General features: G+C 43.2%; 2 protein-coding genes across 3 annotated transcripts in view; one reads left to right on the top strand and one right to left on the bottom strand.

Moving 5' to 3' along the window:
- Positions 1 to 14238, bottom strand: part of ZFC3H1 (zinc finger C3H1-type containing) — a 57389-nt gene extending 43151 nt beyond the window's left edge. Inside the window, 10 exon segments of the mRNA XM_075012841.1 lie at positions 618 to 715; positions 1903 to 2026; positions 4385 to 4611; positions 4832 to 5030; positions 5320 to 5384; positions 8305 to 8724; positions 13289 to 13991; positions 13993 to 14050; positions 14052 to 14184; positions 14187 to 14238. Of these exon segments, the coding sequence (XP_074868942.1) occupies positions 618 to 715; positions 1903 to 2026; positions 4385 to 4611; positions 4832 to 5030; positions 5320 to 5384; positions 8305 to 8724; positions 13289 to 13991; positions 13993 to 14050; positions 14052 to 14184; positions 14187 to 14238 (2079 nt within the window).
- On the top strand, positions 14101 to 22131 carry THAP2 (THAP domain containing 2). Of its 2 annotated transcripts, XR_012648026.1 has the most exons (4): positions 14101 to 14401; positions 16392 to 16587; positions 18631 to 19436; positions 21253 to 22131. XR_012648026.1 is itself a non-coding variant. In XM_075012855.1 (3 exons), the coding sequence occupies exons 1-3, from the start codon at positions 14256 to 14258 to the stop codon at positions 19024 to 19026; spliced, it is 738 nt and encodes a 245-aa protein (XP_074868956.1). In that variant the 5' UTR covers positions 14101 to 14255; the 3' UTR covers positions 19027 to 22131. The 2 variants fall into 2 exon arrangements, 1 of the variants encoding a protein (XP_074868956.1); XM_075012855.1 differs by having other exon boundaries at positions 18631 to 22131.
- Positions 22132 to 23765: the final 1634 nt, after the last annotated feature.

The following is a 23765-nucleotide window of genomic DNA, read 5'->3' as shown; positions in this document are numbered from 1 at the left end:
TTTAGAAAGGTAAGGGAAACTTGGGTCGGGGAGGGTTAAAGGCTGGGGGCAGTTTGGGGCCATGAGCGGGACGGAGGGTTAAAACCTGGCAGTGGGTTGGGTCCGTGGGACGGGCGGGAGGGTTAAGGCTGCAGCAGGTTGGGTACGTGGGGCAGGGTTCAGGCTACAGTGGGCTGGGTCAGGTCTGTGGGGCTAGCAAGGTTTTAAGCTGCAGCGGGTTGGGTCAGGACAGTGGGGCTAGCAGGGTTTCAAGCTGCAGCGGGTTGAGTTCGCAGAGAGGGCGGGGGTTCAAGCTGCAGCAGACTGGGGCAGGTGGGGGGGGTTCAGGCAGCATCAGGTTGGGGCTGTGGGGCAGGTGGTAGGGGTCAAGCTGCTGCAGGTTGGGTCTGCAGGGAGGTGGGTACAGCTCATATTAACGGGGTGAGTTCACTCATCTAGTGAGCAAAGGTAGGTATATGTGTCCCTCATTTTAGCGAGTAAAGTACTCATTCAACAAGGCATGAGTGTATTTTGATGCAACATAGAACATAGGCTCCAAGGTAGTGTTTCTTTAGGCACAGAAATATACACTAAAAATGGGAAAAAAATTAAGACTAAATATAATTAAAATTATTTACTGTAATCTGAGGTGGCGGAGGCAAGGATATTGGTGGTGCTGGAGGAGGAAAATATCCCAATGGACACTCAAAGAAAGGAGGCTGCACCGGAGAAGAAGCTGCAACAAAGAGAGATACCATTCTTATTTCTTGCTAGTTACCAAACTGTTAAGCTTTAATTTACCTTCTAAAAATATAGACAAGCTACCAAATCTCATTGTGAATCACGGCCACACAGCAAAGTGAATCAAGGTACTAATTAATTCCCCTCTCAACTTTGGTAGGTGAAACCAGATCAGATAAGGAGTATACATCTCAGCAAAAGACACACAATATTACCCAATGCCCTGTTTCTACCCTTTTTTAAAATTAATTTTATAATTAAGTGAAACTCATCTCTGCTGTCCAGGGTGATTTAACTCACACATGTATGCTTTCTGAAAGTACATGCCCCAGTACAGAGATCCCAACTGACCTCGCAACCAATAGCAAATAGATGCAACATGCTGAAGGCTTCGGCACCAGACAGGGAAGAAATGCAGGGAGTACTGAATACTGAGACATTCGGATTGCAATCCTCAGAGTTCCCACCCCTCCAGATGAATGATACACATAGTTTGCATACTTGGAAACAGTATGTACCATGTTCCTTCTGAAAAAATCAGGCAGCAGAAAGATTAAGGAAGGCAGCTCGAGAGAAGGTTTGAGAACAGAGGCCAGGGAAGTTGACTGAGGGGTGGGAAGGGGAATAAATATGTAAAATATGAGAATAAAAATCAGATGATAAAGTGCAATGGAATAAAAGAAATAAAAACAGCTGGAAAAGCAATACGGTTATTGAAGAATTGGTAACTTTCTAAATTTTACAATATTTTCTGACCGAAAAGGAGAGCTGAAATAGTTTCACTTTAGTTTGTAAGAAAATGAGGTGCAGAATAGGCATCTAAAAAGTAGCCAACAGGGTATTTTGTAGATCATGTTTTGGGGACATCTACTTCTTCATGATTTAAAAACAAGTGTGATGATCTTAATCATATTTGGCTAAGTATAAGCCTGAACATTTTTAGGAGAATCCCTAGTGAATACAAAGCTATATAAAGAAAGAATCAAAATGTGTTAATCTTAAAACAGCATAGCTGTCAAACCCACAGTGCATTCAACTTGAGTTCTCTGAACAAAACACAGCCCTTCTAAGATGATGGAGACTGTCTACTTCATATTGCTTATAATCAGTAAAGCGATGTGCCGACCATTTTTTTTATCATTAGTCTATTCAACCATGTCAGAAATTGAAAGTGAATGATACCTGGTGAGTTAGTTTCACTGTCCGTATCCATGGCAACTTCATCATAGTTGTCATACTGATAAATCCCTCCTGCACTATCAGTAGACTGTTTATCTAAAGACCGTCTCAAGTCTGTATCTGAGGACTAAACATACAAGAAGTCCTTTAATTTAGCAAGTCTTACATTTAAAAAAAAATCGTTTTAACACTGCCACAACCTGCCCTCACTCATTTTTCAATCTAGTTCTACCCAGCAGAGAAAGAAGGCCAAGGGGTCACCAGTGGCTTCAGAAGACAAACTACAGCCACCTTCTCCATGTAACTGCAGGCAGAGATTGAGGAGATCAGCCACAGGATCCCAATGTTGTTTTCACCATAACTGCAGTTTCTACAAATGTACGAAGGAAGAGGCTATGTGCAAATATATTCAATTATCAAACCCAAAATAAACTTATAAACAGTCAAGCTCCTGACAAGAAGCCAGCATTAGAAGTGTGGGTACATCTGAATAAAGCATTCTGAACAAAATGGTGTTACAATTAACTTCTATTTCTTTATCATCATTTCCTCAAAACAAGGGAAATTCAGTGCTGGCACCCTTATTAACTAAAGTTGGCTGCATTGGCTCATGACTCACAGAACATAGAGGGAGGGGCTAAATTTAAGTTTTTGAAAACAAGAAAACGTACAATTAAGGTCATTTCACCTCCCCCATTTCCCCAACAACCTTACCAATCTGCTCCCATAAGCAAAGCCCTGCAAATCTGCAGGTATCAGTGTGGCTATCTGTGGCTCATTTTTGTGGATACAGATGCAGATATGGACACAAATTTTGTATCCACGCAGGGTTTTACCCATGAGTAATAATTCAACCTATCCCAGCCAAAAGGTCATAGAACTGTTTCTGAGCACATGGAGGACAGCAGGGATAGAAGTGAATATGAATAGCTTATTGCCGCTCTAGTATGACAGAATTAAGGATAGAAGCAAAATATTACTATTTCCTGATTTTCAAATTGAAATTTAGTGATACTCTAAGTTCTGGAAAAGCAGAATTAAGCTACCCTAACTCTAAACTAATGGCCTATTTTCCCAGTAAATAGCCTTTATTTCTTGATGGGCCATGCATATTTTGATTCACTTTTGCAGTACATCAGTCATCTTAAAACACAGATTTTTTGAGGCATCTTACTCCCCTGAATTTCATTTCCAGAATAACCACTGCAAAGCTTAGTGAAAAGCAGTTTACTGGCTTTACAACTCCTAGAACAGGACTGAATGCTCACTGGTTTATATTTATTTACAATATGTTTAACATATTTCAAGCATTTTATGCTCATAAAACTGTCATGGTAACCCTTACTGATCACTGATTTTCAGGTGGATAAATCTATGCAGGGAGAGTAAGACAGAACCAAAAATCACAGATTAAGAACACTCAGATTTGGAATTAAAAGACACAGCAGATAGCTCCAAATTCTGTTATAAACCGGGGGTGGGGGGAAATCACTCCCGGGGGCCAGATCTGGCCTGCCAAGCACTTCTGTCTGGCCAACCCAACTGATCAGCAGAGCGTGCATACTTACAGCCAGCAGCATGTTTTCAGCTGCTCCTCCCCACACCTTATTCTGTCTGCAGCCTAGCTGCTCCTACCTAGCGATGTAGAAGGGGAGAGGGAGAGGGTAGTGCTGAAGTCAGGGTGTTCCCTTACTTCTAATACCCATCTCTGCAGAGCGGGAAACAGGGAGAGGGAGAGCTGCTCCAGCCTCAAGCAAAGATGGTAAGTGACTCACTCAGGAGTATAGAGCAGGGGAGGAGAAGACGACAAAGCAGGACAGATTTTGCTTAATGAGACAGAGGGTGGCTTCTCTCAGAAACGTACCGAACAACAGCCAGAACATGCACTCGTCACTGTCACACACCCAGTGTCACTGTCACATAGACACTGCAGCATACAATCTGTCACAAAATCTGTCTCTGACACACACACACACACACACACACACAAAAACATTGCTCTTTCATGCTCACATACTGTTTCTCTTCTGCCCAAGATCCACCCCAGCCCCCCCGCCAGAAGGCTCAGAACCCACCTATGATCAGTACCAAAATTTGTGGAATGGCCACACTGCAAAAATTATTGCCCACCCCATCACTAAATTCTTCTATTTCTCTGAAATGTTTCTACATGAAAATATTCCCCAATCAAGGATCTCAAACATAAACATCTGAATACAACAACACAGCAGTGATTCTCAAACAGTGGATCAGGATAGCTTATGACTGGGGCCTGAGGCCAAAGCTGCAGCTTGGTGACAGCCCTTGAGTTAAAGGCCTCCCACCTAGGGCTGAAGCTGCTGAGCTTTGGCTTTGCCCCTCTACTCATCTCCACCCAAAGCAGCAGGGCTCAATCTTTGTCCCCCCACTCTCAGGTTGTATCGTAATTTATGTTGTCCAAATGAAGTTTGACAACCCCTGCAATACAGTACTACAAATTCATTACTTTGCTTCTTGATCGCCTCTTCCCGCCAACAAGCTTCATGAACCGGTTGTACTGCTCTTCTTGATTGGAAAGGTCCCGGATTTTTCTGATTTCCTCTTCTCTTTTTCTTCTCTCCTCTTCTTCTTCCTGTTTCCTCTGGTCCTCTTCCTTTTGACGTCTGTCTTGTTCTTTCTGCTGCTGAATTTTTTTCCATGCCTTTGTTTGTTGTTTCCTCAATGCTTGCTTAGCTTTAAATAGAAATATATACATGTAATTGCATCTCATTTCTTTAAAAGCATCCAAAGATACCCAACACAAGTTCCAAAAGGTTACATTTTAAAGAAACCTAAAGAGTTCTGAGAATGGAACATACTAGTGAGTGCATATGGTGGTGAAGATATGGGTTTCTTAAGTCAGCTTTACATAGAATACATTTTTGATTTTCCATTTGAATAATGTTACTATTACCCGTAGTGCTGGTTTTTTTGGTTGAATGTGGTTTTGTACTGGTTTTGACTTTTTGCTGAACAGTTTTCGTCTTTGTTAGTTTTTCCTTGCTTTCCTTCATCACCTGTTGTTCTTTCTGCTGCCACTTCTTACTGGCAGACTGAAGTGCAAGAAGTCTAAGCTGCAATTCGGACATCTCTTCTTCCTCATCCAGTATCTTCTTAGGAGGAAGAATACGAAAAGGAGAAAAAAAAAAAAAGAGAGAAGAACATAACTGAAAAGTCATTACATTTGTCATTAGTCAAATTCCCAAAGGATACTTTTTCACTAAAAAAACCTGAGATTGCAATTAAATTTTCATGAAGATACAAGATTAAAATCCCACTCCACAACTCATTTTGCTTTTTGGGGATTAATGCTACCTACATCTAATGTAGGACTAACTTTGCAACATGGGAAATGGAACCAGACCATGCCACAAAATATCATTTTAGCCACAACACACTTACCTTTTCAGATGCATCATCTGAAGTGCTCAACTTCCGTACTAATGTTTGTTCTTTGTCTTCTACTCCTTTAAAATAAAATGGCACATTTTTATGAACATGACATAGCCTGGGTTCACTTAAGACTACACTAAAATGAATGTACAGAACTGAACCTGAGATTTATTAATATTACTGAGGCAGAACAGTGTATTGAGATAAAATTGCTGAGGACTTGTTCTTTGAATATGTGCTTTTATATCTAGCAAGATTAATCTCTCTTTGAGAAGCAACACCCTGACTCCATAGACCAAATCATTCATCTTCCAAAAAAGTTTTCCCTCTTAATTTAGTTTTCCGCCCCCCCTTGTTTTTCTCTTTTGTTCTATGGAACAAGTCTTCCACCCGTTTATGGGATAAACTGGATGAAAGCAGCAACCACCCACCTGCCCCTGCCCCTGCCTCTGCCCCCGCCCCCACCAGAGCACAGGACTGGAATGCACCCTCGCCTCGCTGGAGGGGATAGAATGCGGGGCTGGAGCATGCCACCCCCCCAGTGGAGCACTGGCCCTTCCCCCACCCCCGCCAGAGAGCTGGCCCTTAGCCCTGCCAGAGCACTGCCCCCCCACATGCGGAAGCATGGAGCCAGAGCCCACTGCCCCGCCACCAGGGCATTGTTATCACAAGAATGCTACTTTGTCAATTGTAAGTAAGACTCTTAGGCTGTGTCTACACATGCCCCAAACTTCGAAATGGCCATGCAAATGGCCATTTCGAAGTTTACTAATGAAGCGCTGAAATGCATATTCAGCGCTTCATTAGCATGCGGGCAGCAGCCGCGCTTCGAAATTGACGCTCCTTGCCGCCGCGCGGCGCGTCCAGACGGGGCTCCTTTTCGAAAGGACCCAACCTACTTCGAAGTCCCCTTATTCCCATGAGCTCATGGGAATAAGGGGACTTCGAAGTAGGCAGCATCCTTTCAAAAAGGAGCCCCGTCTGGACGCGCCGCGCGGCGGCAAGGAGCGTCAATTTCGAAGCGCGGCTGCTGCCCGCATGCTAATGAAGCGCTGAATATGCATTTCAGCGCTTCATTAGTAAACTTCGAAATGGCCATTTGCATGGCCATTTCGAAGTTTGGGGCACGTGTAGACACAGCCTTAGTGACTTTAAAAAGTATCACTGGCAATCGGACTGTATATAGAGGTCAGAAAGTCAAATTTTGGCATGCCACCTCAGAAGGGTTGCTGACCCCTGGTTTAGAACATCCTCCCACTTTCTGTTCATTATGTTTTCATCTGGTGCTCTTTCAAACCTGCTTTTTACACAAATCTTCACTCTCTCTTTCCCATACTGACTTTTCCACTCCTTTTCCTTACCTGAGAGCTTATAAGATAAAACAGGGTATTACAACTTGAGTTCTTGTGTGGAGGAGACAGTATCATTCATGACACCAGAAATAAAACCTCTTGCCCTAGAGCAGTGTTTCTCAACCAGGGTACATGTACCCTTGGGGGCACCCCAAGGTCTTCCAAGGGGTAACATCAACTCATCTACATACTTGCCTACTTTTACAACAAGCAACATAAACACTCTACTAAAAAGTCAGTACAATCTAAAAATTCATTCAAAGAATAAATTTGTTTCTACTGTTTCGTATGCCTTATGTCAAAACGTAAGTAAAATATTTCTATTCCAAATCATTCATTTGATAATAAGAAAGTCAACAAGTTTTCAGCAGCAGTAGTCTTTTGTGATATTTTTGCATGATTTTATAAGTAATAGTCTTTTAGTGAGGTGTAACGTGGTGGTAAGCAAAACAAATCTTGACTTCTGAAAAGGATACAGTAATCTGAAAAGACTGAATAGCACTTATTTAAAGACTTCAGATTATCTTAGGACCATGTTCCTCAACCAGTAGTATGCATGCCCTTAAGGATACTCTTAAAAAAGAAAAAGGGGTACTTTATAAGAAAAAGTTAAAAAACCCTGCCCTAGAGGGTATGATCGTCACCAAATTTCAAACCTCCCCTTCCAGGTTTAATAGGCACAAACTTGCCATTGCATAGTCTACTCTCACAAGGAGAAAGACAGTTGGAAAGAAGGAAAATATATGATTGCATCCCAAGATTCCAGTTGTAAGCATGATGCCTCAGACTTCCAGTTTAGCTAAAACAACAAACTACATTTGAAAAGCACTATGTCAGCTATTGTCACAACTAGCTGTTCCACTCTCTTTTACACTATTAACTGTAATACTCCAAAAGAGATCAAGGCAGCCACAGCTCTCATTTTCAAGTTATTTTTCAAATTTAAAACACATTCAGTGTTATAATGATTAATTTTGGGCTTCTCAAAATTATCATTTTGCAGCTTAAAAAAACACCAGCAAACAGCATGTGATCACTTTAAATAGGATGTCACAACCAAGAGTCAAGTAAGACATCCATTTTTTCCTTCAGTGATGTTACTGTAATAAAATTGTATTAAAAAAGTTTCTTTATTAAAACTGAAAACATATGGATGCTAATAACCTAATTAGTTTTTGTGTGTGCAGCATATTTCCAATTTACAGTTAATTAACGTGAATGGGGAAAAAGGCTGTATAAACAATCAGTTTCACTTTGATTCTCATGCATTAATATACCTAGATTTTCAACACTGTACAACAGCAGACGGAAAATAGTCATTGTCTTCTCCTACATTACTCTGTCCACAAACAAATTTTTTACATTCAAATTAAAAATGTATTCATATATTTTATAATATATATTTTCTATATTAACTCATTCTTTAATAAAAAATGCAGTACTAAAAGTTAAAGATTATATACTTCATGAAAATTTCCAAGTTCAAAATTTAAAATACACTATTTCATGTAAATCCACTCAACCAATATAAACATGTTTCAACTGCACTTTAAAAGAAGCACAACTTTCCCAAATACCAAGCAGAATCAAAGATTCTTTTTCTAAGAGGTTAATAACGCAGGCAGGAATGTTCAATGGTTACCTTGACTAGATTCTGAGAGGTCAGATTTTTGTGACTGCTGTTTTGTTCCTTCTTTAGTTTTTTTCAATCTGTTCCTATCAGCTGGTGTAGACAGTTTTTGCCTGAGAGGTTTCAGTTCAAAAGCTTGGAAGGCTACAACCTGATTTTTCTCCTCAGGAGACACTTCTTTTATAGCTTCTTTTGTAATACTGACATTTTCCACAGCTATTTGGTCCTCAGCATTCGCCGTTTTAGCATCATCTTGGTGCACAGTTTCTTCTTTATTATTCAGAGCCAGTTTTTCATCTTTATTAATACACTCAAGCTCAAGTTGAATCTGCTTGTACTTCAGAAGAAGATCCTCAAAACTTTCTTCCACACAGTTCTCATTTTTAGATGAGTAGTTCTGTTTTCTAGATGGTGATCTTCCAAAAGTTTTGGCTGAATTATTTGTTAAGAAAACTAAATGTAATCCATTTCTGTTCTTATCAGAGATTGAATACAATCAATGAAGATTAAGCAACAATACGGAACAAATTAAGACGTGTTCTCCCACTGCCGCAGTTTTTATTATAATTTCAAATTGACCTGTCCTCCCCATTTTCAGAAACAACTTAACAATATGCATATGTTATGAATCATGTTTGACAAGTCTTAACTGAATAGAAAGGCAACATACTTACCACAATTACCCACTGTCAAGTAGCACCCTCCTATTCAAATCCCTTAATTCACATTCGTTTTCTTGGACACTTAACTATTCTCAAAATGTAGACATATCCCACCTTTTTGTTTAAACTTTAGGAGACTTCTGTTTACCCTTACAGCTCAGGGAATTACTCAGCAAGACTCCTTTCTCTCCAAACTCCTCCAACTCACTAGAACTGCAAAGGTGGAGAGAGAAGAAGCTTCACCTGCTGGTTAGACTTGCTCAAAGCAAATTAGTGAGCATCAGACTTCTGTGACAGATGTATTACTCACCCACTGACTCCTATTCTGTTTTGAATAAGTTACTTACCTTGATTTTGATACAGCTTAACCATCCATAAAATCCTGAGATTTAACAACTGCACAGTTAAAAATCTGTGGCAACCAACTGAGCTAAAGCCAGGAATAATCAACACCACCAAGAAAAATACACCACAAGGAGCCAAGGATTCCAGTACCTGGCATCAGAACAGTCATGAATATACTACCTAGGTTCAGAGCAGTGTATCCAGAATAAATATTTTGGTTTACAAGGGGCTATGCACATATTCCCAATGGATACCGGTGACTTGGCAAAAGAGGCTTGACCCACATTCCAGACACAATAAAAGGAAGATCCTGCTAATTTTTCCTGGTTCAAGACTTAAGTTCATCTACACACCTCGGTAAGGATATTTATATTTTAATATACAAATAATTCTCAAAGAAGAATTCAGAATTATTTTATCCTAAAGATTATTCTTCCTGCCATAGTAACAAATGAAAGATTGTTAATAATTACTATGAAATTAAGATTGTGAAAAAATGGGTATGGGAAACGTCCCATTGTCTCTCAGAAGTGGAAGTGGAGAGGCATTCTAAAAAAATACAAGTTAAAATGTTCTCATAAACGTCACCTAGGATTAAGTTAAAGATGGGCCAGACAGGCAGAAATGCATAGGGATTAAAAGAAAAAAAAAAAAAAAAAAAAACCCACACACACACAAACACACTCTAGAACTGTTATCCTTCAAAACATTCTCCAAAGCCAGGCAAGTTAAAGAAACCTTCAACTTAGCAACTGAAGAAAAAACAAAACAGTTTAGAACTTATTCCCCAAATAAATCCACATTTTTGGGTTCCCCATTGCAGACTCAGATCCACTTAATCTACAGATTTGAAATTTCAGCAAAAAACCTGTACAAAATAGAAGAACCACCACACTAGATAGGACCAATGGTTCATCTAGCCCAATATCATGTCTTCTGGCAGTGGGCAGAACCAGATGCTTCAGAGGGAACGAACAGAACATGGCAATTGCCACTCCTTTGGACACTACAGTGTCAGTGTCTCACAGATGGATGTTTAGGAATACCCAGAGCACAGGATTCCAACCCTAACCACTTTGACAAATACCTACTTATACCACTTCTCTCTATGAACATGTCACATTGGTTTTCAAAACGAGTTATTCTTTTGGCCTTCACAACATGACATAGCAATGAGTTACATGGGTTAACTCCTAAGTAATTTCTTTTCTTTCAAACCAGCTGCCTATTAATTTCACTGGATGATTCTAGGTCTCTATGTTATGTGAAAGGATATAATACTTCACTATATCTTTCATGATTCTTTAGACATCCATCATATCCCTCCTGAAGTAGCTTCTTTCCTAAAATGAACAATCCCAGTCTTTTTAATTCCATTGGTAGTTATTCTGTATCACCCCCACCACCATTTTTGTTGTCCCTCTGAGGCACCAGTTCCAGTTTTACATATCTTTGTTGAATAGTAACAGAGAGGTAGTCTGTATTCTAACAAAACAAAACAGCAGTCATGTAGCACCTTAAAAAGACTAACAAAATAATTTATTAGGTAATGAGATTTCATGGGACAGACCCACTTCCGCAGACCCTTGGCTGCTTCAGCCTGGCTCCCAGCTCCCTGCCACTCCCAGGAGCTGGGAAACTGACCAGCACTGCTGCACTGGTCAGTTTCACCGCTGCCCCTAGTGGCCAGCAGGCCAGAGCCAGGCACCAGCTCCCCGCCAGAGTCACACTAACCCCTTAACTTGAGTGTGTGTTTCTTGGGGTTCTACTTTACACTAGATCAACATGCTTGCTGATGTATTTTTTGGCTAATTTTTCTTAGTTTAACTTTGTTACATCAGCTATCAGAACTCTAATAGATTTGGGAAGGCATGATTTACCCTACAATGGCCATGTTTACCCTCCACCCCCATACATACACACACACACACTTCTGTACATTATAGCAGCTTCTACCAAATACGCCCGGTAGTAAAGTTAAGCTTACCAGCCTGTAATTATCAAGATCACCCCCAAAAGCCTTTCAAAAGTCAACATATTAGCTATCCTTCAATTATCTATGTCTCTCTTATTTGCATAATGGCAGCCATGGTCCTTCGAAAGTGCCACTTTCGATCATGCGTGGCTCATCTACATGGGGGCCTTTTCGAAAGGTCCCCACAGACAGATATCAAAATCCCCTTATTCCTGTAACCAAATAGGAATAAGGGGATTTCAACATCTGTAGGGTCTTTTGAAAGGGACCCCACGGTAGAGGAGCCGCGTGAGATCAAAAGCGGCACTTCTGAAGCGTCACCGGCACCATTATGCTAATGAGGCAGTGCATATTCATTACAGTGCCTCACTAGCATATCCCAACACGTCTCATTAGCATCCCTTTCGAAAGGGGGGTGCTAGTGTAGACACGGTCTCTGAGACATTTCCTCAGATTTGTCATCTAAAAAAAAATGGCTCAGCTATAGGTATCTGCCCCACATTCTCCGCAGCCAAGACTGAAGCAAAATCTTCAGCTTCGCCACAATGGCCTTGTCTTCTTTGAGTGCTTCTTTAGCAGTAGGCTTGGTGGGGGTTGTGGGGTGTCAACAGAAGAAAAGTCTCCTGTCTACTTCCTTTACTCATCTCTTTCTGCTGAAGTACCAGAGTTGACTGGAGAGTGACTGGAAGTCAATGTAGCGGGTCCTTACAGTGGATCAATTTCTGCAGCATCAATCTACCCCATAGTAAAAACAAACCCAAGGGTACTCATTTTTTTTTGGCTAATTTGTGTGTCTTTAGCTAGTTGCTCTTATAATTTTTTCTTAGTTTAACTTTGTTACATCATCGTGCTTGATAGAGGTTATACTCCTTAAGCTATGGGGCATTTTTGGACTTCTTTTTAGGCAGTTTACATTGAGTTTAAGCCTCTATTACTGTTTTTTAAACAGTCTCCATACAGTCTACAGGCATTTCACTAGGATAAGGCTAACATTCTTCAAATATTAAGCCAACTTGAAATGAGAAGGATTTCTCTTTCATCTTTAAATAGGTTTCAAGCCTTGGCTTCAGTAAGAAAACTATCTTTTACTGGTACCTAGTGTGAGTAACTGATGCAGATGAGCAAATGATATTACGTAACTTCAAGCAGACAGTGACAAACAGCTTTCAGCACCACAGCCATGGAGAACAGGTTTTAACCAGTTTCTGACAGCATACTTGATGCAATTTATCCCTAATTACACCAATAATTAAGCTACAAGGCACATCAGATGAGGCCACCCATTCCTGGTCCTCCAACAATGAATGTTTTTTCTCACCCTAGACAAGGGCACAGACCTGACCAAGACAAAATGAGAGACACTTTCTCCCTGGTTTTCCTATTTCATCTTGAGAAGCGCCATTAAGGCACTGTCTAGACTATCTGACCAGTACTATTTAACATCTCATCTACATAACTGTGTCCAACAAGAGCTGTAACTCCTACGACCTCATGTTCTAACAAACAGGACTCAAACTACAAATGACCATGTCAGAAAACACAGAGTTTGAAATGTGCTCTATGGCTACAACTTCCAGCGAAAGCAAAGTTAAAGCAATGCACAGGTACAACCGGAATTTGAAGTCCTATTGCACTGACAGTGCTGCAAGCAAACCAGGAAAGGGGTCTGAAGTCGTCACTACCCAGTAAATTAAGTTAGGAACTCAGATAATTAGTCTAAGGATGTAGGTTTAAGCTCCCTCACCCGGGGCTGAGGCACTTCCTGTCAAACTAGGGAGGCTGAGGCTGCCAAGAGCCTAACCTAGTGAGCTTTGCAACAGCGCCCATCCGGATCAGTGCCCCAGCTGGTGAACGCGGCCCTCCAGCGCAGCCCGTGGACATGGATGGGAGCGTGCTCTGGGTGTTGGCCTGTTTGAGACACCGGGCCTAAGTGCTGAGCCATTCCCTTCCCAGCGCCGTAAGGAAACGAGGGACACAGCCAACCCCCGAACACCGCTGTCCCGCACAAGGATACACTTCCGAGGGGAGGACTCCCTCCATCCCTGGCTGCAGCTGAATCCGGATCCTCCCCCGCCCCCGGGCGGCCTTCCGGGGGGGTTGCTCCCCCGATCTCCCCCGCCCCGGCTCCGGCCCCAGCGGCCCCCGCCGCGGTAGGGCCTGCCGCGGAAGCGGAACCGATCCAGCGCGTTGTGGCTGCGCTCCCAGAACGAGAGCCTAGGACCAGAGTCAGAGTGGGGGTGGGGGCCCGGCGGCATCCGCGACGGGGGCAGCGGCGGCGCGTGCGAGCGGAACGACTCTTTAGGCCGGTAGCCTCCATGGCCGTGCAGGTGGCCCAGCTCAGGGGGCGGCTGGTGCCGCGAGCGGGGGAAGCGGCGTGAAGAGGAGGTGGAAAGGGAGGCGCCGCCGCGGAGGCCGGGAGGCGGCGGCCTGCGCCTGGAGTCGGGCCTGGTGCCGAGGCCGTCGGCAGGCTCGGAGCCGTTATTGTCATCGTCGCTGATCTCGCCGTCCTCCAGTTCCCCCTCCTCCTTCGGGGATAGACCGCTAGGCTCCAGCGGCGCCGCCTCCGCAGGGGCTGCGGCGGCGGCCGCCATGGGCCCGGTCCAGGCGCTCGGCAGGGAGCGGCACGGACGGTTTCGATTCCGGAGCGGCCCAGCCCCAAACTTCCCCCCACCACGTCGGTCCTCAGGATTCCCCCCCCGCGAGCCCTCCCCCCCACATCAACTCAGCTCTCGCGAGAACTGATAGCTCGCCTCTCCCAGCCCCCCTCCGGAGAGGGGAAAGCCACGGTCGGCGGGGGGGGGGGGGTGTCGCTCTGTACCATGGGAGTTGCAGTTCTAGCTAACTGTGGCAGACCGTTACAGAGCGTACAGGAAAGGGGCGGCCGCAGCGACTAGAGCTGGGGCGTCCTGTATGGGGCGGGGATGCATAACGGCCTCCAAGGGCAGCGGTGGCGTTTCCCGCCATGTTGGTGAAGGAGCTGCATGGAGCAGCTGGGGCGCCGCCATCTTATTAAAGGGGCAAAGCGAGTCTCCCCCGTGACCCGCCCGCGAGGGGAGATGCCGACCAGCTGCGCGGCGGCGGGGTGCGCTGCTGTCTACGACAAGAGCGTCAACGTCAGCTTCCACCGGTACCGCCCGGGCTGGGGGGCGGGTCTCGGGGGTTGGGGTCACCCGCGGCTCCGGCTTTCCAGCCAGGAGCCCTAAGCTTGGAGCGGCCGCAACCCCTCAGCCGCGCGGGCGGGAGCCTTGCGCTCCCGTCGTCGAACTCCCCAGCCCGTCGCCCGTGTGGACGCGATCTAACTCCTTCCGGACCGTCGCCCGAGTCCGGCCTGCGTCCTGGAGAGCGGGCGGAGCGCCGGGCTGCCGCGCGCTCTCCTCGCTCCCAGGGAGCGCGGCTCGGCCGTGTCGGGGTACGAGGCGCAGCGCTTCGTCAAGAGCCTCCAAAGCTCTGCGGGGCTTTTGCTTCCCAGCCGCTTCCTTTCCCTGCGATTTCGGGTCAGGCCTCGGACGAGACAAAGCAGTATTGCCGTAGGACAGCCTGAGAGACCGTGTCCCTGTCCCTACATGAGTGCGTTCTACTACATCTACAATGCGCCTGGGTGGAAAGCCATACAGACACACTCCCTTGCAGGGGCGCCTCTTTTTTTGAACGGTCAAATATGGTACCCCTCAGAGGGGGAAAATATATGTTTCAGTCCGGTCCAAAGCTGCCTTCTGTTACTGCTCCCTTTGACATCTTCCAAACACTGATGTCTGTGTGACAGCTGGGAGAAGGAAGGGCTTTGTCAAATAGGCACGGATCTGGCCTCTTCAGTCAAAGGTGAACTCTGTGGAGTCCTGAGGCTCGAAAGCAGCCCTTTAAGCTGCTCTGGGGATGGTCAGATGCTATTCTGGTATTTCTATGCTATCATACACATTTAAATACTTGAGTAGTAACAGAGAAATAGCTGTGCTTGTCTATATACTATGAAAATAAAAAAGCAGTCCAGTAGCACTTCAAAGACCTAACAAAATAATTTATTTGGTGATGAGCTTTCGTGGGACAGATCCACTTCTTCAGGGTCCAAGCTCCAAAAACACAAGCATCTGAATTAAAACTTAATTATACCTGGTAAAGCTTTGTTTGCTTGCTTGCTTTAATTGAGGCTTCAGAAGTGGGTCTGTCCCAGGAAATCTCATCACCTAATACATTATTTTGTCAGTCTTTAAAGTGCTACTGGACTGCTTTTTAGGTTTCATGTAAACACTTGGCAGTTAAATCTTTTAGACTTCATACATCAAAGAAAAAAAAAAGGGGATGCACAGCCCCAGTTAAAGCAAGCAAGCAATCAAACAAAGCTTTACCAGGTATAATTAAGTTTTAATTCAGATGCTTGTTTTTGGAGGCTAACTTCTATGCACCAGCCTGCCAAGCCACACAAAAACATGACGGGGAAACACTGTCATTTTGTATTCCTTGTAAAGCTAAATTGCAAGATATTTTTAAATTAAGTTTGTGTGTTGTTCATTATTTTATATTGATTACACTAGCATTAAGAATCCACTAATTGGATTTGGTTTGTATTTTTCCCCCCTCCCCATCATGTTTTTGATTTGCAAAGGTAGAAGGAAAAAAAAAGATTGGATGGAGTCCAGAAGGGACTGATCATTGTGTGGGGTGATGTGCCATTCCTGAACTAGAGCCTCAGTAAGCCATGTGCAGTTGTGAGCCAATCCTGTGGTCAGCTCAACCGGTCTACAAGACAGGAGCTGCTCTGGTGGCTTTCAAGGCATATATCAGTCTCACAGCAGTTTGTTTGATCAGCCAAATGCAACTTTATCGCTTAGAATACCACTACCTGTTAGTGAGGACAGACTCTAGTCAACAGTCTTCAGGCTGCTCCAGCCCTGCTCTTGGCTTGTTTTCCAACCTCTTTCTTGACTCCTGGCTCTGGTTCCTGACACAGATGTTGCTGCACAAACCACTAGATCTTACTCCCATTGTACTAACTAGGTTGTGCCCTCCATGTCTCATTTTCTGACCTATTATATAACACACAGAATTTCCCCCAAAATAATTCTTATATAAATAATACTAGCAATTTGTTATCTAACTATTTCTATTGTCTGTTCTCATAGATTTCCTTTGGATCCCAAGAGAAGAAAGGAATGGATACGTCTTGTGAAACGCAATAATTTTGTGCCTGGCAAACACACTTTTCTCTGCTCTAAGCATTTTGAATCTTCCTGTTTTGACCTAACTGGACAAACTCGCCGGCTTAGAATGGATGCTGTTCCTACAATTTTTGATTTCTCTGCTCATCTGAAACTCGGGGTCAGTTACTGAAATGTATCTCTTTCGCTCTCTCTTTGAAGTCATCTACATTTTTTTCACTTGAAAGAAACAAAGGCACAATAAGGCAGGCGTACTAGCTGGTGCTGCAGCCATGTGGGTGGCACCATGGCTGGCCAACTTGCACCTCTGTGTGGGGTAAGAGAAGGAGAGACCTGGGCCTTGCAGGCCCAATCCAGGCAAACCGTGGGACAGATCCAGCCAGCGAGCTCTACCTGGCGATGTGTGTGCATGTGTCCTGAGCTACAGGCTCTGTACAGGCACCACTCCCATCGGCAGAACTGCGGCCAGTGGGAGAGGTGGAGGGCAGTGCCAGCAAGGCCACTTCCATAAAACGTGCAGAGCCCCTCCCCACCCAGACTATAAAGCTACCTTTTGTTCCTGCACCGCCTCAGTTCCATACTCCACACTCTCAGACCCCTCCTGCATCTTCCCACCTGTCTCAGTCCCTCACCTTGCTCTTGCACTCCCTTCCAGACCACACCCTCACTCCAGCCCAGACTTTTCATCTCCACCTCATCCTGTACCCTCCTTCTGACATAGATCTTCCCCCAACCCACTTCTGTACCTACCTCCAGCCCTCACCCCAAGCCCACTCCCACACCTTACCTCTTGCCCAGCCCACCCGTCTCTACACCAGCCCACTTCCCAGCATCCCCCTTCTGTGCACTGAACCCCTCATTTTTGGCCGCAACCCATAGCCTAGAGGTTCTCCTACAAAATCTACTAGCCCAGTCTCGCTAGGCTGTGGGGTGGAACTTGAGCATAATTAGATGAATGTCTGTTATTACTGCCTTTCAGTTGGCGGGGGGAGGGAGGGGGGACAGCTGTGAGGATGTTGTGTGTTTTGTTTTTACTTCTAACTTGCATATGGCCTCTTACTGGATTTTTTTTTTTTCCTGTGTGTCAGCAGCCCTGACCCAAAAAAAGAATCCCCACTCCTGTCCTATGCACTAAACTGCTTTGTAGACACAGCAGTCAGTATTCAAAGCACACTATAGGATTTTTAATACATGGAAGTGGGAGCCACACAGTTGGTCATTCAGTGCATTGTAAACTAGTGCACTGTAGATTTAAATCTCACCTTCCTGCATACTAAGTCTCCATGTGGACAAGCCCTTAGTGTCTCAAGTTTTGTGTGGTAAAAAAGGAGCACACAATTTGTGAATACTTAAAATTTTTTCATTTAAAGGGCTTCTCTCTCACTTTTATGTCTCAAAATATAAAACTGTCATCAGTTTTACATACTTACATCTCAGAACATGATTATTGTTTGTATTTAAGGAGTAAGAAAATTATCTAGAATTAATTTTTACTGAAATGTAGCATTTAGTTTGTGAGGACCCGTATAAAAATTGATGTGTGGCATTTGGTATTACAACATAACTAAATGGGAAGTCATCCATCCTTTTTTTTTTTTTCCCTCTTGTTCATTTATAAATCCCAGTAATAGCTGCTTGGTGTCCGCATAGAAAAAATTTAAAATCTAGCCAGATGAGGCATAATTTGTTTTACAGAAATCAGGACTTTATTGAATGATTTATTTACAGATTACTAGGTAGTCATTCCTACTCATTTTTCACAATCTAGATTTAAATGAGGGCGTAATCCCATGTTTGTTAGCACAGTAAAAAAAGCTACAATAAATTATGGAAAAATTACATAACTTTCATATAGTCTAAATTTTTCCATTCTACTATTTTCCACAAGAATTATTCTTCCGATTTTCACCTTGTATGTTTTGGATTCTTTGTAAATGATAAGTATCTACCTTTCCCTAACATCATGCTTTATTAAATTAGAGAGGGTAGGAAGGGAGACCTAAACATTTTTTTTTTTTAAATCAGAAATTGAATGAAAGTAGGGGTAGCACAAAAATACTTATTATGCACAAGTTACAGGTTTCTTAACATTTGAATAGAAACATAGTAATTACAGGCTAGATTAATCCAAAATTTGGCATTATATAAACTTGCATAATATGAAACATTGAGTTTGTTTCCTATTCTATCATTTTATTTACAGAAACCCATGTCAAGAAACCTTCTCAAGAAGAAAGATGCTTACAGCTTAGAAGGGGCATCTAACATTAAATCAAATATGAGCTATAGACAAGTACTACTTGAACATAGTTATGCTTTCAGAAGTCCCATAGACGCCAAGAAACGGATAATTAAGTTAGAAAAGGAGATAGCAAGGTTGAGAAGAAGAATGAAGAACTGCATTCAAAAAGAACGGAGAGCCACACAAAGATGCTTAGAAATGACTTGCCTCATAAAAAGCTTAGGAACAAATAATAGTTTGCCAGGAGTTACATTGGACCACATTTTACCAAATGCCTTAAGAAACCTTCACTTGGAAGATTTCAAAAATATTTTACAGGAGCAGCAAGACCATCTACAACAGATTTGTCAATTTTGAAACTAGACTTCAGAAATTAAATGTATACTGAATATAATGCCAAAAAGTTAATCCAGCCTAATTAATATATTTTTTAAAACATTCTTGTGGTGCTGAGCAATAAGTGTGGTTCATATGGCTGCTTAAATACTCAATTGCAAATACACATATTACTAATGAAAACTTCACCGTAAGTCTTAATTACGCTGGTAAGTTTTCAGTCAATTGATAGGAGTGCCTTATGCAAAAATTAGTTTTGTGAATCTTCTGAAGAAAGATGCTTGTACCTCATAAGGGGGAATCTTGATCTCTTCAGAGAGTCTTTTTTCATTTTTAAATAATTGAGGATTATATGGTTTGGTTGGACTATTTTTGTAGAACATCTGAGTAATTGAAATGGACTGACTTTTGACAGAACATACTCTATTCAGGTAAGTTTGAGAATAATAACCACTACTTTGTATTACTAATAAACAAATGGAATTTTCTACTAATGAACACTGGCCCACAGTCCCTCATTGTCCTGGGATTCACAGTTAAGTATCCTAGCGCCATCCCTTAAGGCTTGAGTGTGTGTCCAGAATCCACAGTAAGTCATGGTAGAGGCTGGACATGCTGGAGAAAGTGGCTTGGTTAGGCCAGAAGGGAGGAGGATGTGCTTTTTTGTGGTTCACTGGAGATTCCCAAAGAAGATAAAGCTTTTCCAATACCAGATTTATAATGCACAAAAGGTGTAATGGCACCAAGCGAACATGTGGCAGGGGCCCTTCCTGCTGGCTGGTTCTGTCCCCTTCTGCAGCAGCCCAGCAGTTGCAGCACATGCACTTCTCGGTGCTGCTGCCCCCAGGCTGGTTGAACCACGGCTTCACTCTCTTTCTGCCTTCGGCCCCCGTAGCAATTTCACTCCTCACTCCACAGCTGCCCTGCCTCCCACCCATCACCCACCCTGATGAAAGTGGAGGGGTCTAAGATGGGAGGAGCCTTCAGCCAGTGCTGCTGAAGTCCCCCTGGTGGCCTGCCTGGCTGAATTCTGGAGAGTCCATAGACGTTTCTGGAAGCACAAAGCCACAACGCAGGAGTCCTTACTGCCACTTAAGTAAGAGGCAGCAGGATGAGGCAAATGGGGCCCTGAGCCACACACTCTGGCTTCTGGTGTGAGTCAGAGAAGACTACGGAGCACCAATTTTGGGAGCCCCCACCCTGGCAGTATGCTGGGAACAAGAATCCCTGTGCTGCCATGTAGGGCCTGGGGACACTGTCAGCTGATCCCAGGTTCCAGTGGCCTGAGGACACTGTCAGCTGATCTCAGGTTCCACCCTGCTGGAGGATGGAAACTGTAGGCTGGGATCAGCTGAGTGTTCCTACCAGGGCATCGCAGGAAACGTGGCCCTGCCCACTATCTCCTCTCCACTTTCTGACCCCACCTCCCACCACTTGTTTCCCACCCCTTCTCCCCAGCCCTGCTCCCTTAAGGTTTAGCCCTCCCACTTTAAAAATTATGCCACCCCACCACCTAACCCTTGGACTTCTCTGGGTGCCCTGTTACTAGATGTTGTTTTTCTCCGAAGTTGTAAACGCTCATATGCAGCACTTCATTAAGCAAATTCCCCCCGCAGCAACTTTGTGTTAAACTTCAAAGTGCTGGCTACTGTCTAGCCACAGCTCACCCGCTGGTACTTTGAGCAAAATTTTGAGGAGTAAAGGGACTTCGAAGTTGCCCAAGCACTTTGAAGTACCGGTGGGTGAGCTGTGGCTAGATGTGAGCTGACACTTTGAAGTTTAACACTTCTAAGCTGCCGTGGGAGGGAATTTGCTTAATGAAGTGCTGCATATGCACCTCAGCACTTCATTAATAAACTCCCAACGCCCTACTTACCATCCTCCCTTCGAAGTAGGGAACTAGTGTGGACAAGCCCTTGGAGTAGTAAACAAAGCAATTCAATTTCTTTGGTTGGAAACAATATACTTAGTGACTTCAGTAGTGTCCCAGGCATGCCTCTCTGTTTGTGCTGCACAACAGAATAGTTTTGAAGAATATCACGACTCTGCAGTGTCTTTAAGTTCTATAGCTATCTTTCAGATAAAGCACCAACATCATCCAAAGAACCTGCTGTTGTGCTGGTCAGGATAGAGAAGATCAAAGCTGAATCATTCTATGCCATAACTCACTCATTTGTCAGCCATCTCAACAGAAGAATTTGTGTGTATTCAGAAATAAACAAACAACCATTTCAATTTTTTTAACAGGTGACCTTGGCAGGACTGCTGAGAGTCTCCCAGAAGATGAATTGAATTCTCTTTAGATAACCTCAATGAAGAGATTTTTTGATAAACGGGTACAGCAGTGCTCACTTGTAAAGCAGCTTTCCTCCTCCATTATCACAAGCTTTATCTACACCACTGCAAATGCTGACCATAATGAAGATGCATAATTTACAAACAGCCTTTCCAAATGTCTTCATTATACTATGCATTTACCTGGCACTATGAATGTCAAACTGCAGTGGTGAAAGGTCTTTTTCACATTTGAGAAAGATGAAACTGCTTTACATGCTACAGTCGTTCAACAAAAACTTATCTTACTCTGTTGTCCGTTGAATCTGAGAAGGTAAACTCTGTAGAGTTCTAATTTAATTGAAACATCTGTTGCAGCAAAGTCATGCAGAAAACTCTGAAGAAATTGTTCATCTCTCTAAATAGAAGTTTTAGTTGCCACTACAGTACTAAGGATGGTATCTTGAGGGCAAAAAGAATACACAAAAGTGAACATGAAAATTAAAAGAAAAATAAAGTGAAACAGAGGGTAAAAATAGCTAACACAAGCTAAAAGCGGTGGGGGGAAAAGCCCCACAGCCAAGTGCTACCTCCCAGTGAAAGGGAATCTTCACACTACCTCACATTTAATATTTCTGACATGAACTACGTGTGCTTGGATTAATTTTTTCTATGAAAGTGGGGTGGATAGAAAAATAGATAAAAAAATTTTCAAAATAAACTTGCATACTTTTTTTTTTATCTACAGCATCACTATTTACACTAATCTGTGTAATACATGGCAAGTATTAACGTGAATAATTTAATCAAATCACTATGTGTAGCTGTTGTTAATAAAATGTGTGCACCTGTGTGCTGTGTCAAACAACTTCCATGTCATTCTCTTGGTTTCCGCAATCATTCCACAGGGTTGGTGGGGGGACAAATAGGTGAGGTACTGGGACCACAAAAAGTTAATCTGGCCCTGTACTTTTCCACTCAGTCGTCTGTCTTGGTCCAGGAGCTGCCATTGCCGCCATCCAGAAAAAGGGTGATGCTGGAGACTATAGTTGCTGGGTGTTACAGGGCCTTTGCATACTTAGCTAAGATATTCTATGGATACCTTTGGTCTGCCCTTTTGGCAGCAGAACAGTACAGAGAACAATTTCCATGAGGAGTGGTTACAGAAATTTCTGTGGCACGTGGGGGGATGATGTGGGTCCTTGCTTGGAATTTAAAAAAAAAAAAAAAAAAAATCTTCAAAATATGTGAATCTGTAGTTTGATCAACATTCAGGACTTTTCAAAATCACCTAGGCATTTAAGTTCCTTTCTCAATTTGGACACAGTTACTTAAATGGACAGGTAGAATCAGGTATTTCTGTGGATTGTCATAGCAGAGTTTACAGCTGCCTACTGTAAACTGCATATCTGTGAGTTCTTGTTACCTGTGAGGAGTTGTTACAGATTGACAGTTGAATAGAAGAAATCAAAAAGATTGGACAAGCAAAAGTTCTGGAAAAAGGTATTATGAAAACAAATTATGAAAAATATATACAGAAAGAGTAAGTTATAAGGGAACACCATTAGGAGAAAAGTCCAAACTCTAAGAGAGGCGAATGCAAAAGTGGTGTTGAAATTATAGAAGTTGCATTTTGATAGAGTGCTGAAGAAAACATTCTATACATGCTAAATGAACAGAGTGTCTTGAAAAGCAGAAGAAATATCAGCACCATAACATTATCAGAAAGAGTAGTGGAAGAAGTTGAAAAATGGGAAAGCTTCAGCGATAGACCATTTAATAGCTGAGCCGCTAAAAATGGGACAAGTGCTTTCAAAGCATTAGGAAAATCCACAAGATGATATGAGAGCAAGAGGAGGTACTGGATGACTGGGAGAGATAATACCAAGCCTGAAGAAAAATGACCTTGTCAGTCTGAATAATTTCAGAGGTTAGTCTGCGTAACAGGAAAAACTAAAGCAATTATCAACCAATTAAGGGTGTGTCTATGCTTACCCAGGGTGGGGGCGCTGTGGAGGGGCTGGTGTTGGTGCACCATGGTCAATCTTTCAGGGATCTGTTTTTGCCGTGTGTGAAGACACGGCAAAAATCACTCTCTGGGCTTGGCTGTCAACCCTGGTACTCCATGCTGACGTGGAGTAAGGGGCATTGGCGTGTGCCCAAAGATCTCTTATCTACACCAGGGAAGAAAGTCAATCCTAATACATTGATTCCAGCTACGCAAATGGTGTATATAGAATTACATGTCTGTGATCGACTTTGATCCCTAGTGTACACTAAGACTGGTTTAGAGGAAGTAGTAGGCAAGGAAGTCAGACTTCTTGAAGTTGCATTGATCAGATATTTATTCCCCAGTAGCTACTTTGGGCATAGGAAGATGGAGGGGTGAAAATGGGAAGATACTTTCTGTGAAATTGATGAAAACAGCGATACTTCAGTTGCTTTGGAAGAAATGCATTGTGGAAAGATGGCCTTTCAGATAAGAT

The sequence above is a fragment of the Carettochelys insculpta genome, chromosome 1, assembly GCF_033958435.1.
Source record: "Carettochelys insculpta isolate YL-2023 chromosome 1, ASM3395843v1, whole genome shotgun sequence".
NCBI classification, from domain to species: Eukaryota; Metazoa; Chordata; order Testudines; family Carettochelyidae; genus Carettochelys; species Carettochelys insculpta.
Note: the sequence above shows the minus strand (reverse complement) of the source record. Positions and strands in the feature narration are given on the sequence as shown.

Bases quoted from the DNA above. Each gene is read 5' to 3' on its own strand.
- THAP2 (XM_075012855.1), top strand. From the start codon at position 14,256: ATGGAGCAGCTGGGGCGCCGCCATCTTATTAAAGGGGCAAAGCGAGTC. The intron at 14,402-16,391 runs GTACCGCCCGGG...CTGTTCTCATAG, and splicing joins GTCAACGTCAGCTTCCACCG to ATTTCCTTTGGATCCCAAGA. The intron at 16,588-18,630 runs GTCAGTTACTGA...TTTTATTTACAG, and splicing joins CTGCTCATCTGAAACTCGGG to AAACCCATGTCAAGAAACCT.